The sequence below is a fragment of the Colobus angolensis genome, unplaced genomic scaffold, assembly GCF_000951035.1.
Source record: "Colobus angolensis palliatus isolate OR3802 unplaced genomic scaffold, Cang.pa_1.0 Scaffold13, whole genome shotgun sequence".
In the NCBI taxonomy this organism is placed as follows: domain Eukaryota; kingdom Metazoa; phylum Chordata; class Mammalia; order Primates; family Cercopithecidae; genus Colobus; species Colobus angolensis.
Window position 1 is genome coordinate 2,164,331 of NW_012114252.1, and position 12,812 is coordinate 2,177,142.

General features: G+C 36.5%; 1 protein-coding gene across 1 annotated transcript in view; it reads left to right on the forward strand.

The window, feature by feature from the left end:
• Positions 1-12,812, forward strand: part of GPC5 (glypican 5) — a 1,481,119-nt gene that overhangs the window by 331,499 nt on the left and 1,136,808 nt on the right. Inside the window, exon 4 of the mRNA XM_011933784.1 lies at positions 3,999-4,132. Within this exon, the coding sequence (XP_011789174.1) occupies positions 3,999-4,132 (134 nt within the window). The remainder of the gene's footprint in view (positions 1-3,998; positions 4,133-12,812) is intronic.

The following is a 12,812-nucleotide window of genomic DNA, read 5'->3' on the forward strand; positions in this document are numbered from 1 at the left end:
AGGAAGTACTATTGCAAAAGAAATAGAGATACTGGGGTGGGCACGGTGTCTCACGCCTGTAATTCCAGCATTTTGGGAGGCTAAGGTGGGAGGATCACTTGAGGCCAGGAGTTTGAGACCAGCTCAAGCAACATAGTGAGATCCCATCTCTACAAAAAAAAAAAAGAAAGAAAAAAAAAAGGGATTAAAAAATAAGCCAAGCATGGTGGCATGTGCCTATAGTCTAGCTACTCTGGAGGCCAAGGTGGGAAGATTGCTTGAGCCAGGAAGTCCAAGGCTGCAGTGAGTCATGATCACGCCACTACACTCCAGCCTGGGCGACAGAGTGAGATCCTGTCTGGAAAAAAAGAAAGAAAGAAAACAAAAACAAAAAGAAACAGAAGCTCTGCTTTCTGAATCAAATGAAAATAAACAATTTAAGTTATTCTTTACAAAGTCTTTTTGTAAAAAGCTTTGAAAATCTGAAGATTTGAATAAGACTGAGTGCACAGATGGGGGAGGCTCTAAAGATAAGTTTGTGTTTTTGCACGTAGTGCCAAGATTACAGTGAGAATGGGGAAAGTCAGCTAAGTGACAAGCAGTTGTTGAAACAAATAACTTGATCAGAATGGTGGAAGTGATATGGGCTAGGAGCAACTAAGAGAGTCATTTCAAGGTGAAATGGGAACTTGAAAATCAGTGGGAAGCCTGGGAAGAAACTGAAAGCCAGAGTAGATAAGCACTAGGGAGGAAAACAATTTTTTGCAAGACGCTTCAGACTGATTGCAGGGGAAAACGGTAGAGACCAGGGAGGAGAATTAAGAAGGAAATTGCAGTATAAGTCAAAGATGAAAAATTGTCAACATAAGTGTGGAGGTTTTTCCAATAGCAAGAAGGTACTAGTATTGAAAGGTGCCACCCAAATTGGCTCATCTCAAGGGAGCTAAGGTGACAGGGTAATGTCCTGATAACAGATGGTTTTCCTTTTCTTTTCAATAAAGTATGAAGTTGAGCTCCCTCATAGCAAGTCAACAAATATAAGGGCTTTGAAATTTACTTGCATTTATCAGAATCAGCTATATATGCTTGTATCTTTGGATACAATCAAAGATACCTTATAAGTCTATGGCTAGAGCATTTTCTTTTGTATTTGAAAAAATAATTGCAAAGATGATAATGGGGATAAAGGTGTTGCGAGGCTGGTATTTTTCAGCTTTCCGTCTGCCTTCCCAGGAAACATGGTCAATAGCAGTTACAATCTGAGGTCTGACGAGGGAGGGACAGGATGAGATAAGATTTCTCTGAACTCATAACTTCAAAGTAGTTTTATTTTCTTGAGTTTCAAAGATGAGAAAACTAAGATACATAGAAGTTCCATAACTCGCCTCAAACCCTATGGCAAGGCATACTGGATCGTGATTGCAGATTCTGTTTCCCTTTCTCTTTGCTTCTTTATTTCAAACTGTCCTGTGGTGTGGTCAAATAATCTTACTCTATCCACTTAAAAACACTATCAACTTAGATCATCTTCCCTGGGTTCTTGTTACTAGGAGTTGTTGATGGACCTACAGCAAACCTACTTTCTTCCATTTTTGTGAAGAATTTAGCACCTTACTAATAGATTTATACTTTACTATCACTACTTTTCAAAGTGGAAATTCACTTTGAGTCTTTTACCACCTTGTCCTTATGCTCCTTTTGCTTCTGTCAATCATTTGCCCAGCCCTGTTGACTTTGCCTCTCTTCTATCTGTAACTCAGGAACACTGTCACTGTTGCAGTTCAAAATTAAAATTTCTCATTCAGGACTACTTGAAGAGTCTATTAACACTTTACTTGCCTTGAATAGTTTTCTCTCTCCAGTCCAACTTCTATAATGCGGCCTCATGCATTTACTAAACTTCAGCTGTGGCATTTTACATTTTGAGCAACCATCAGGAGCTTTCATCTAAAAAATAAAGCTCCTTAGCCTGGCATTTAAAGCCCTCCAAAATCTTTTCTCTAACTTACCCTTTAAATATAATTTCCTTTTATGATTATCTTCGATGAACCCACCTTTCCAAGCAAAGCAAAAGTTTTTCAATTGTCCATGTCAGCCTCATGTTTTCTGGCACCTACCCTCTGAGGACTTTTCCTCTGCCCATCATCACTGTTCTTTGTTCTGAGAAAATTCTCTATCAAATCCATCTCCAAGTGCTACTGTTGTCCCTCCTGTGCATCTCTGAAATCCACTTCTTCCATTTTACTGCTTCTCTGCCGACTTCAGGCCCTGATATTTTCCATGGGCCTGCTGAAGGACCTCTCTTCTCCCTCTGTCTGCACGGCTGCTGTGATGAGTTTTCTCATGTGGAAATCTGAAGCTGCACTTTCCCCACTTGGAATCTTTTTCCTGTGTTCCATTTGCTCTCACAAGTCCTTTAGCTCAGTATCCAAGTCATACGATGGCATGTTTATGTCTTTCACACCAGTCTTACCTCTTGCTACACCCATTTCTCACAGCATGTACTTCTTGTTCCAAATGCACAGTGTAGTTGCTGTAACCATGTGTTACAATGTTTTGACATCCTTGTAATGGGTTGCTCTTGTCATGTTATATGACAATTGCTATTTTACCTGTGTAACTTTCATCTCAACGGTGTACATGAGGCCATGCCTTATTCATATTTGTATCTCTAGCATCTAACATAGTACGGTACAACAAGATATTTATTTTTAATTTGATTGAACTGAAATAAGCTCAACATATCCAGGTTCAATGGATGCTCCAAGTCTCATCCCGATGGGTAGTAGCCTTTCCCAGGGTAGTCTTTGCTGATATCCTTCTTCACCCATCACCCCCACCAGGCAAGGATCCCACCTCTCTCGGACATCCATTGTCAGTCTCACTTTTTTGACACATACAACTTGCATTTTGATGATTAGAAGGATTCGTTTATTTCTTTCCTCTTAAATTACAAGCTCTATTAGGAGAAACTTTAGTTACTCCTATTTTCCCTATTATAACATTTAATATATGTGCTTTGCAAATACTAAAAGTGAAATAAATAAGGGTAAAATAAATGAAATGGATACATAGCTTCTTCAATACTCATTACATGGAAAATCAAAGAGATCTCTAACTTTAAGGGAACTTTGGAATAATTTATTCTAACTTCTTCGTTGTGCACATTAGGAAATCACATTCAAAGAGGTTCTGTTATGTTTTTAAGGTCTCAGTGTGAAGCAAGGAAAAATTAGGACAAGAAGCAGAGTCTCCTGATTCCAGGCAATGCTTTTACCTATTTCCAATTATATTACTCTGCCTTTTCAATTATATGAGGTATCATATAAATCTGTTTGATGCTTTATATGATAAAGTAATTACCTAATTTTTTCAATGATAATTATGTAAATTATACAGAGATCTTTACTAGATAAGTACTAAAGAAACAATATGTTTTCGATGGGGATAAATTATTTTTTAAAAGTACTGTAATAACACCCTGAAAATCACACCAGTTTGAGGAAGAAGATGCAGAACTATTATAAAAGGAGATCTTCATATTAATATTCATTGTCATTTCTAAGAAAGGACCTTAAGAAGAAAACTACAAAGACATTTGCTTTTGGCCTTAGAATTCATTCAGAAAAGGACCACATATTCCATAGCAAATTATTTCATTTTAACATAGGACAAGTATGTGATTAGTTATACATATAAATCATAAATATCTATTTTGATAAAGTAATATTACATAAATAAGTCAGTTTATTAATATAGTCGTTCGATTTAGCATATCTTGCACATGTATACTGCATACCACATAAGTGTCCACGATGTCCACTTATCATAATTGCCATTTTATACAGATAATTTACTTCCCTCTGTCTGAAAAACTAACAAACATTATATATTATTTTAAAGGTTAATATTGAGGTGAAAGCAAGAACAGGTCATTGTTTTGGCCTCTACGAAACATCACATTCTCAGAAAGGTGGAGCATGATTTCTAACTGCCTTTTAATGTTTTCTATTTAAAAGGTAAATAAGATGTGTGGCCGCCCCATAAGAACACCCACACAAAGCCCCCGTTGTTCTTTTGATCAGAGCAAAGAGAAGCATGGAATGAAGACCACTACAAGGAACAGTGAAGAGACGCTTGCCAACAGCAGAAAGTAAGACATTTGTTTTACAACCAGAAAGAGAAAAGAAAGTAAGCCATTAATTTTACAACAGAATAGAACATATTCAATTAAATAGAATAAAATGCAATATGGATGGAAAAAAGATCAACATTCATTAACTTTAAGATTCAGTGGCTCCATCTGTTCCATTAATTTGGAAGATAGGTTCAACTTACAAGACCAAGAAAACTTCCTGTGGTAATGGAACATTTCGATAATATAACATGGAAGGCCGTATCGGGGGCCCCGGGCATATGTGACATCGTGCACTTAAAATGTGGCCAGTGTGACTGAGGATTGAATTTTTAATCTTAGTTAATTTTAAATTGTAAATATGGTTAGTGGCTACCGTATCGGAGAGTGAAAGACAGAAAGATAGTAGATTTACATGATGTGATAGGTATTACTGAATGTTTAACATATGTTTTTAAAAGTTTAATAAAAAGAAGTTTTCATACTTTTTACATGAAATGCTAAAAATGGTTATCTGTTGATTCAAAATAATAAACATCCCATAGGGTTTGCTAACTCACATTTCTACCACTATACCCATCATTATTTCACAGGTTAAATTCAGGCCTTGTTTTGCGTTCCTTTGCTTGATAATTGATGCTTAAGAGGTAAAGCTCTTAAAACTAGAGGAAATTATTATTTGTGTGTGTGTTTAGTTGACCAGTCAGTGTATGTCCTGGCAAACGCTAGATTCTAAGTCAGTACTTTTTGAATTGAACTGAAATTCAGAAGTTTATATTCATTTATGAAATAATTATTTCTAATAATACTCTATGAATAATTCATATATAAAGTATTTCACATAATGTTTCTATAATCTAAAATCTGTTTCTTTCTTTTTTGGGATAGGACACCTAATTGTCACATTCTCTCATCAGATGGGCTGTAAGCATGGGATAAAGATCTGGGCTATTGCTGGCTATTTTCTACAGCTAAAAAGAATTAGTGTTTTATTTTACATGTAAAGTAGCTGTTCTTTTTATCTAAACACCTACAATGATCAGCAATCATTTCTTGCACTTGAGAAATCAGTGTATTTTGTCTAGGGTGTTTGTATAATAAAACCCAGCTACAGAAGATCTGAAGTCCTTCAAGGTGATGTATTTCACCACCAAAACAACCCAGCTGGAAAACAAAACAAAACTCAACCTTTAATATCATCTAGTCACTAGCAAAACGAAACCAATGCAGGCGAAATGTTACAAACTGGCTCAGGAACAATAAGGGGCTCAGACGAGTGAAAGTTTTTAAAAGTGTCTATCCTGGCCACTGAATAGACCTTCTTGTCACCAATCTTGCAAACTCATTATTTTGATGTCCCTGACTGTCCAGCTATGATGAGAGCCATTGTCCATGAATCACCGTAGATCCATCACATGCTTGTCTCCTGCCACACAGAGTGAACAACCATAGGAACTGCACACGAGTCTGCTTATGCATTTCAATTTTACACTATTTTTTATTTCCACTCTTTAGTGGGGCTTCATTGCCATGGCATTATATTTCTGCTTGTTGCCTATTTATTGCGCAAGTTTCTCTACAAACTAATCCTGAATTTTATGTATCAATAAAATCAATAATCAACTTATTATTCCCCATGATGTTCTAAATTTCCATTGAAATAGGTGGGTCATGTAGCAGGAGTAGGTGCAGAGTCTGGGCTACCTTTTCATGTGCCTTGTTCTTTCTCTACCTCCTTGAGCCTGATTTCCAATAGATCACTTCCATTTGGTTGTAATTACTTCTATTTGAGCCTAGTCTTACAGCCTGACAGATCAAATAGTACTTAGTTCATCATGGCAATCTCAGGTTGCACAGTCATTTGCTAGGTCATGGCCAAGTGTGTAGTTTCTACCAGGGCTCAATTGCAAAGCAACTAACCAAACAACTAACTAACCCACCCCCAGCCATGAAACTTCAGATACCACTGAATAAGTAAACAAGGTCATCTGGACTCACCATCAGAGCACCTTGCAAATGTGTAAGCAACAGAGCCTTTTCTTTCTCATATTAAAGCTCTTTGGGGCTATTCTGTAAATGGACTAGAGCAACACACCAAAATGTATAATATGATTTTTTTCTAGTATGTAAAGGAATCTAAAAAGCACTGTATCTCTTCCTGAGTTTTAGGTTATCTTAGGTGCAGAAATTTTCCTTTTATGTAAGAACAATATCCCAGTAACATCCAGGCCACATTTAGAAACATTGCTGAATTGTCAAGCACTTGAAATGTCAATATTTTTCACCACAGAGGCACACATATTTCTACTAAGACATTTGAGATGAAGTGATCCATGTTTTATTGTCAGCATTATGTCCTACAGGATATCTAGACAATCAGGTCTCCTGTTTGCCATGGACTGGGAGAGTTTTTGAGGTCTAACAGTGAAGGAGTCCTTGCCAGCTAAAAGTGAATTATTTCCAATTGTCCTTACTAATTGGTAAGGAGGTAAAATAATTTGCCAAATCATTGGCTGCATAGCAGGTATCAGGATGTATTTGGATTTGCCCAAGTAGTCACCACATATAAAGGAACATCTGTAATTGGAGTCACCCTCTGATTCTGTTTATGATAAGCCAACCTTCTCCAAGTCCGTCTCAGTGTGCACAGACCAGCCAAATAGGTGAGGTAAGTAGTGAGGTGTTAGGAATCACCACCACTGTGTTTTTTCATGTTTTTGAAGTGGCCCTAATCTCAGCAATTCCACAGGTATATGATACATTTTCATTTTCGTATTTTTGTCAGGAGAGGAATTTCTTTTTTCTTATTGTGTTCAGCTCAACTTTTTGGTGGTTTATTTTATTTCTCTTTTCCTTTATTTTCTTTAAGTTCCAGGATAAAAGTGCAGAAAGTGTAGGTTTTTTAAATGGGTGTATGTGTGCCATGGTGGTTTGCTGCACCTATCATCCTGTCATCTATGTTTTAAGCCCTGCATGCATTAGCTATTTGTCCTAATGCTCTCCCTCCCCTTGCCCCACACCCCCTGACTGACCCTGGTGTGTGTTGTTCCCCTCCCTATGTCCATGTGTTCTCATTGTTCAGTTCCCACTTAGGAGTGAGAACATGTGGTGTTTGGTTTTCTGTTCATGTTAGTTTGCTGAGGATGATGGCTTCCAGCTTCACCCATGTCCCTGAAAAGGACATGGTCTCATTCCTTTTTTATGGCTGCATAGTATTCCATGGTGTATACGTACCACATTTTCTTTATCTAGTCTATAATTGATGGACATTTGTATTGGTTCCATGTCTTTGCTATTGTAAATAGTGCTGCAGTAAACATACGTGTGTGTGTCTTTATAGTAGAATGATTTACAATCCTTTAGGTATATACCCAGTAATGGGATTGCTGGGTCAAATGGTATTTCTGGTTCTAGATCCTTGAGGAATCAGTAAACTGTCTTCCACAATGGTTTAACTAATTTACACTTCCACCAACCATGTAAAAGTGTTCCTATTTCTCCATAGCCTCTCCAGCATTTGTTGTTTCCTGACTTTTTAATGATGGCCATTCTTACAGGCGTGAGATGGTATCTCATTGTGGTTTTGACTTGTATTTCTCTAATCATCAGCGATGTTGAGCTTTTTTTCATATGTTTGTTGGCTGCATAAATGTCTTCTCTTGAGAAGTGTCTGTTCATATCCTTTGCCCACTTTTTGATGTTTTTTTTTCTTGTGAATATAAGTTTGCAGATTCTGGATATTAGACCTTTGTCATATGGGTGGATTGCAGAAATTTTCTCCTATTCTGTATATTGCCTGTTCACTCTGATGATAGTTTCTTTTGCTCTGCAGAAGCTCTTTAGTTTAATTAGATCCCATTTGTCAATTTTGGCTTTTGTTGCAATTGCTTTGGTGTTTTTGTCATGAAGTCTTTGGCCATGCCTATGTCCTGAATGATATTGCCTAGGTTTTCTTCTAGTGTTTCTATGGTTTGGAGTTTTACATTTAAGTTTTAATCTGTCTTGAGTTAATTTTTATATGGGGTGTAAGGAAGGTGTCCAGTTTCAGTTTTCTGCATATGGCTGGCCAGTTTTCCCAACACCTTTTATTAAATAGAGAATCCTTTCCCCATTGCTTGTTTTTATCAGGTTTGATGAAGATCAGATGGTTGTAGATTTGAAGTGTGATTTCTGAGGTCTCTGCTGTGTTCCATTGGTCTATATATCTGTTTTGGTACCAGTACCATGCTGTTTTGGTTGCTTGTACTATAGTTTGAGGTCAGGCAGTGTGATGCTCCCAGTTTTGCTCTTTTTGCTTAAGATTGTCTTCGCTATATGGGCTTTTTTTGGTTCCATATGAACTTTAAAGTAGTTTTTTCTAATTCTGTGAAGAATGTCAATGGTAGTTTGATGGGAATAGCATTGAATCTATAAATTACTTTGGGAAGTATGGCCATTTTCACAATTTTTGTTTTGTTTTGTTTTTGAGACAGAGTCTCACTCTATCACCCAGGCTGGAGTGCAGTGGTGCAATCTTGGCTTACTGCAACCTCCACCTCCCAGCTTCAAGCAATTCTTCTGCCTCACCTTCCCGAGCAGCTGGGATTACAGCATGCACCACCACACCTGGCTAATTTTTGTATTTTTAGTAGAGATGGGGTCACCATGTTCACCAGGCTGGTCTCAAACTCCTGACCTTGTGATCCGCCCACCTCAGCCTCCCAAAGTGCAGGGATTACAGACGTGAACCATCGGGCACGGCCTGCTATATTGATTTTTCATATCCATGAGGATGGAATGTTTTTCCATTTGTTTTTGTCCTCCCTTATTTCCTTGAGCAGTGGTGTGTAGTTCTCCTTGAAGAGGTCCTTCACATCCCATGTTAGCTGTATTCCTAGGTGTTCTATTTTCTTTGTAGCAATTGTGAATGGGATTTCATTCATGATTTTGCTCTCTCCTTGTCTATTGTTGATGATAGGAATGCCTGTGATTTTTGCACAATGATTTTTTTATTCTGAGACTTTGCTGAAATGGCTTATCAGCTTAAGGAGTTTTGAGCTGAGACAGTGGGGTTTTCTGAATATAGAATCATGTCCTCTGAAAACAGAGACAAGTTGACTACCTCTCTTCCTATCTGAATACCCTTTATTTCTTTATCTTGTCTGATTGGCCTGGCTAGAACTTCCAATACTGTGTTGAGTAAGAGTGTTGAGAAGGGGCATCCTTGTTTTATGCCAGTTTTCAAAGGGAATGCTTCCAGCTTTTGCCCATCCAGTATGATATTGGCTATGGGTTTGTCATAAATAGCTCTTATTATTTTGAGATATGATCCATCAATACCTGGTTTATTGAGAGATTTTAACATGAAGACATGTTGAATTTTATCAAAGGTCTTTTCTGCATCTATTGAGATGATCATGTGGTTTTTGTCGTGGGTTCTTTTATGTGATGGATTATGTTTATTGATTTGCATATGTTGAACCAGGCTTGCATCCCAGGGATGAAGGTGACTTGATTGTGGTAGGTAAGCTTTTTGATGTGCTGCTGGATTTGATTGCCAGTATTTTATTGAGGATTTTCATATAGATGTTCATCAGGGATATTGGCCTGAATTTCAGGAATTTCAATTTGGTGTTCACTCTGTGAGCTGGGGACTCAGTATGGGGCTTGTGCGATGGGTCAGTATACCTAGTTCAAGTCTGTGTTCAGGAGTGTGAAATAACTACAGGGTGGGTCTGTGGACTGAATGTCCCAATGTGAGACAGACTGAGCCTAAAACTCGATTTTCATTTGACCTCTGTAAGCCTCTATTTAGACTCATAGGATAATGGTATTCTGGGTCTTTGGGAAAACCCCATTGTCTCAGCCCAAAACTCCTTAAGCTGATAAGCCACTTCAGCAAAGTCTCAGGATAAAAAAAAATCATTGTGCAAAAAGTAACATTATTAGAGCTACTGTCTAATAATTCTTGGAAGCAAAATAGCCACAGGTCCCTGTAGGGAATGGATGGAGGAAGATTTATATTATGTAGTGGTTGTGCTTATGCAAGGTTCTTTCTCAAGGCATCCCAGCCTTCAGTCAAGGTGCTTTGAAACTGTGAACTGGGTGAAAGACTGAATTCCCTTGGTCCTTTGGTGGTGAATAAAGTGATGTTTCTTTTCATATCTTTCATTTCCAAATATTTTTCATTGGTCTTTGTTTAAAGTCACACCCCATTCTTGTTTCATGGATGAGTTATTTTCTCTTATCACTCTTAACATTAACTATAGTTTTTGAAAAATGCATTACCATATTTCTATCTTTTTTTTCTGTTTTATCTGAGTTTTCTTTTCTGTGTTAGCTGGGTTTTCTACTAGATTTTTTTTTTTTTTCAAATTAAATGTATTTATTTGTAGAAGTTCCTTTCTATATTCATATATTAATTTGTTCCCTTTAGACATTGAAAACATTTTTTATCTAAGAAAATAATTCATTTAATGTAAAAATAAAATAAAAATTAAGTGATTAGTAACTTAGTCTAAGATGACCTATATTAAATTCTTAACTTTGATATCAAGTTTATCAAGTTTTCTTTTCTGTTTAAAATTTCTTGCCTGCATCAACTCAAAAATAATATCCTACTATATTTTTTCTACTAGCTCTATGGTTTTTTCTCTTATTATGCACAATACATAGAGAATATATCTGTATATATGTTATAAGATAAGGTTCCAAGTCAAATATTCCATGTTCTGATCCAATTTCCCCCAACAAACCCTGAAATTATCCATCCTTTCCCCCTTTGTGTTCTGTTCTTTCACCTCATACTCATTCCAAGTTCATGTAATTATGCTGGCCTACTGTCTGTTAATAAGTCAGTAGTTGTTTTCTGCAGATTTTTACTGATTTTTTGTTATTGCAATTGCTTTTGCTTTGAGGGATTTTATAAAATCTTGTAACGTAAGTCACTGTATTTACTCCCATTTTCAAAATTCTCTTAGATATTTTGAAATTCAGTTTTCAAAATATATTTTATATCATTTTGTTGGATTTCAATTGGAGTTATATTGACTATATAGATTGATTTGAACAAAGATATTAGGATAATGCTATAAATGGCTATTTTTCTGAACTCTGTTTCTAACGGTTGGTCTTTTGACCATATTAGGTTTTCTGTGTGGATGATCATTTTGTGCACTGGTGCAGCTTCCTTCTGCCGTACCTGGAAAAACTCACATACCCTACGCACTAGAGTCTCTTACTTACGATGTGTCCTAAGGAAACCTCCTTATGCCCAGGGGAGGCATTCTTGATTATCTGTGATAGCTGAGTGTTAGAAGCAAACTATCCACATCTAGGGAAAATAGAAAAGTAAAATGTAAGACTTTGGAACACTGTGAAGCAGTCAGAAGCAATGAACATATTTTCATACAGCAAAAAATCTCATTGTGATTACAGAGAAAACAGATTGTGTAGAATGAGAACAATAGTACAATGCCATTATATGAATTTAAGACATTATTAAATAAAATCAGTATATATTTTCAAGGATAGGATATAGCAGAGTATTTATAATATATACATTAGAATGAGTATTTATAGAAAGGAAAGGGGAGATAATAAAATAATAAAGCATGAATGTGCAAGGGTAAATTGTGATAGTATGGCAGGAATTGAGGAATATGCTTAACTGAACTTTCTGTATCTGAGAAAATAATAGGTACGTTTATATATGCATACATATTAACACACACAATTATTTTAAAGTTTAGATGAAAAGTGTTTTTTAAAATAATGATCTTCTAATTAAAAAGTAGTTCAAACTCCCTTGTCAAAATTTTCGTGAAAGCTACTAATACTCAATTTTTCAATAATCTTTTTTTGCCATCTCATACATTGAATGTAGATCATTTTTTATTATAGTGTATTGTAGATACAGTGATCATCCACATACAGATAAAGTATAAATGACCGAGAATAGTTTTTGACTTGTTTGGATTTCCTTCTATAACCCATTAATTAAAATAAAAGGAAAGATTACTAAAAAACATAGGCAAGAAAAACTTCCAAATTATTAACAAAACCACTGCTTTGTGTAATTCATATAAAAGGGAAGTAAAAAATAAATTAATATTTTCTAAGTTTTTTTTTTTTTTTTTTTTTTTTAGACAGAGTCTCGCTCTGTCCCCCAGGCTGGAGTGCAGTGGCTCGATCTCAGCTCATGGCAAGCTCCGCCTCCTGGGTTTACGCCATTCTCCTGCCTCACCCTCCCAAGTAGCTGGGACTACAGGCGCCCACCACTTCGCCCGGCTAGTTTTTTGTATTTTTTAGTAGAGACCAGGTTTCACCGTGTTAGCCAGGGTGGTCTCGATCTTCTGACCTCATGATCCGCCCGTCTCGGCCTCCCAAAGTGCTGGGATTACAGGCTTGAGCCACCGCGCCCGGCTCTAAGTTAGTTTTATTAATTAGCTGTATATCCATAATAGTGTTAAAAGAAAAAATTACAACAAATTTAGTTGTAGATATAATTGGCTTTTATTTGGGATTCATGAATCAGGGAAGCCTCTATTCCAGAAAATGGAATGAAAACTCCCATTGGGCAAGTTCAGGACAGTGGGTTTTGTAAGGTGGAAACGAGAAAACAGAACAATAGGAAAAAATATAATAAAAAAACTGATTGGTTAACATCAGGTTACTTCAGATTTCTTTTTTTTTTTTTTTCCTTTTTCTTTCTTTCTTT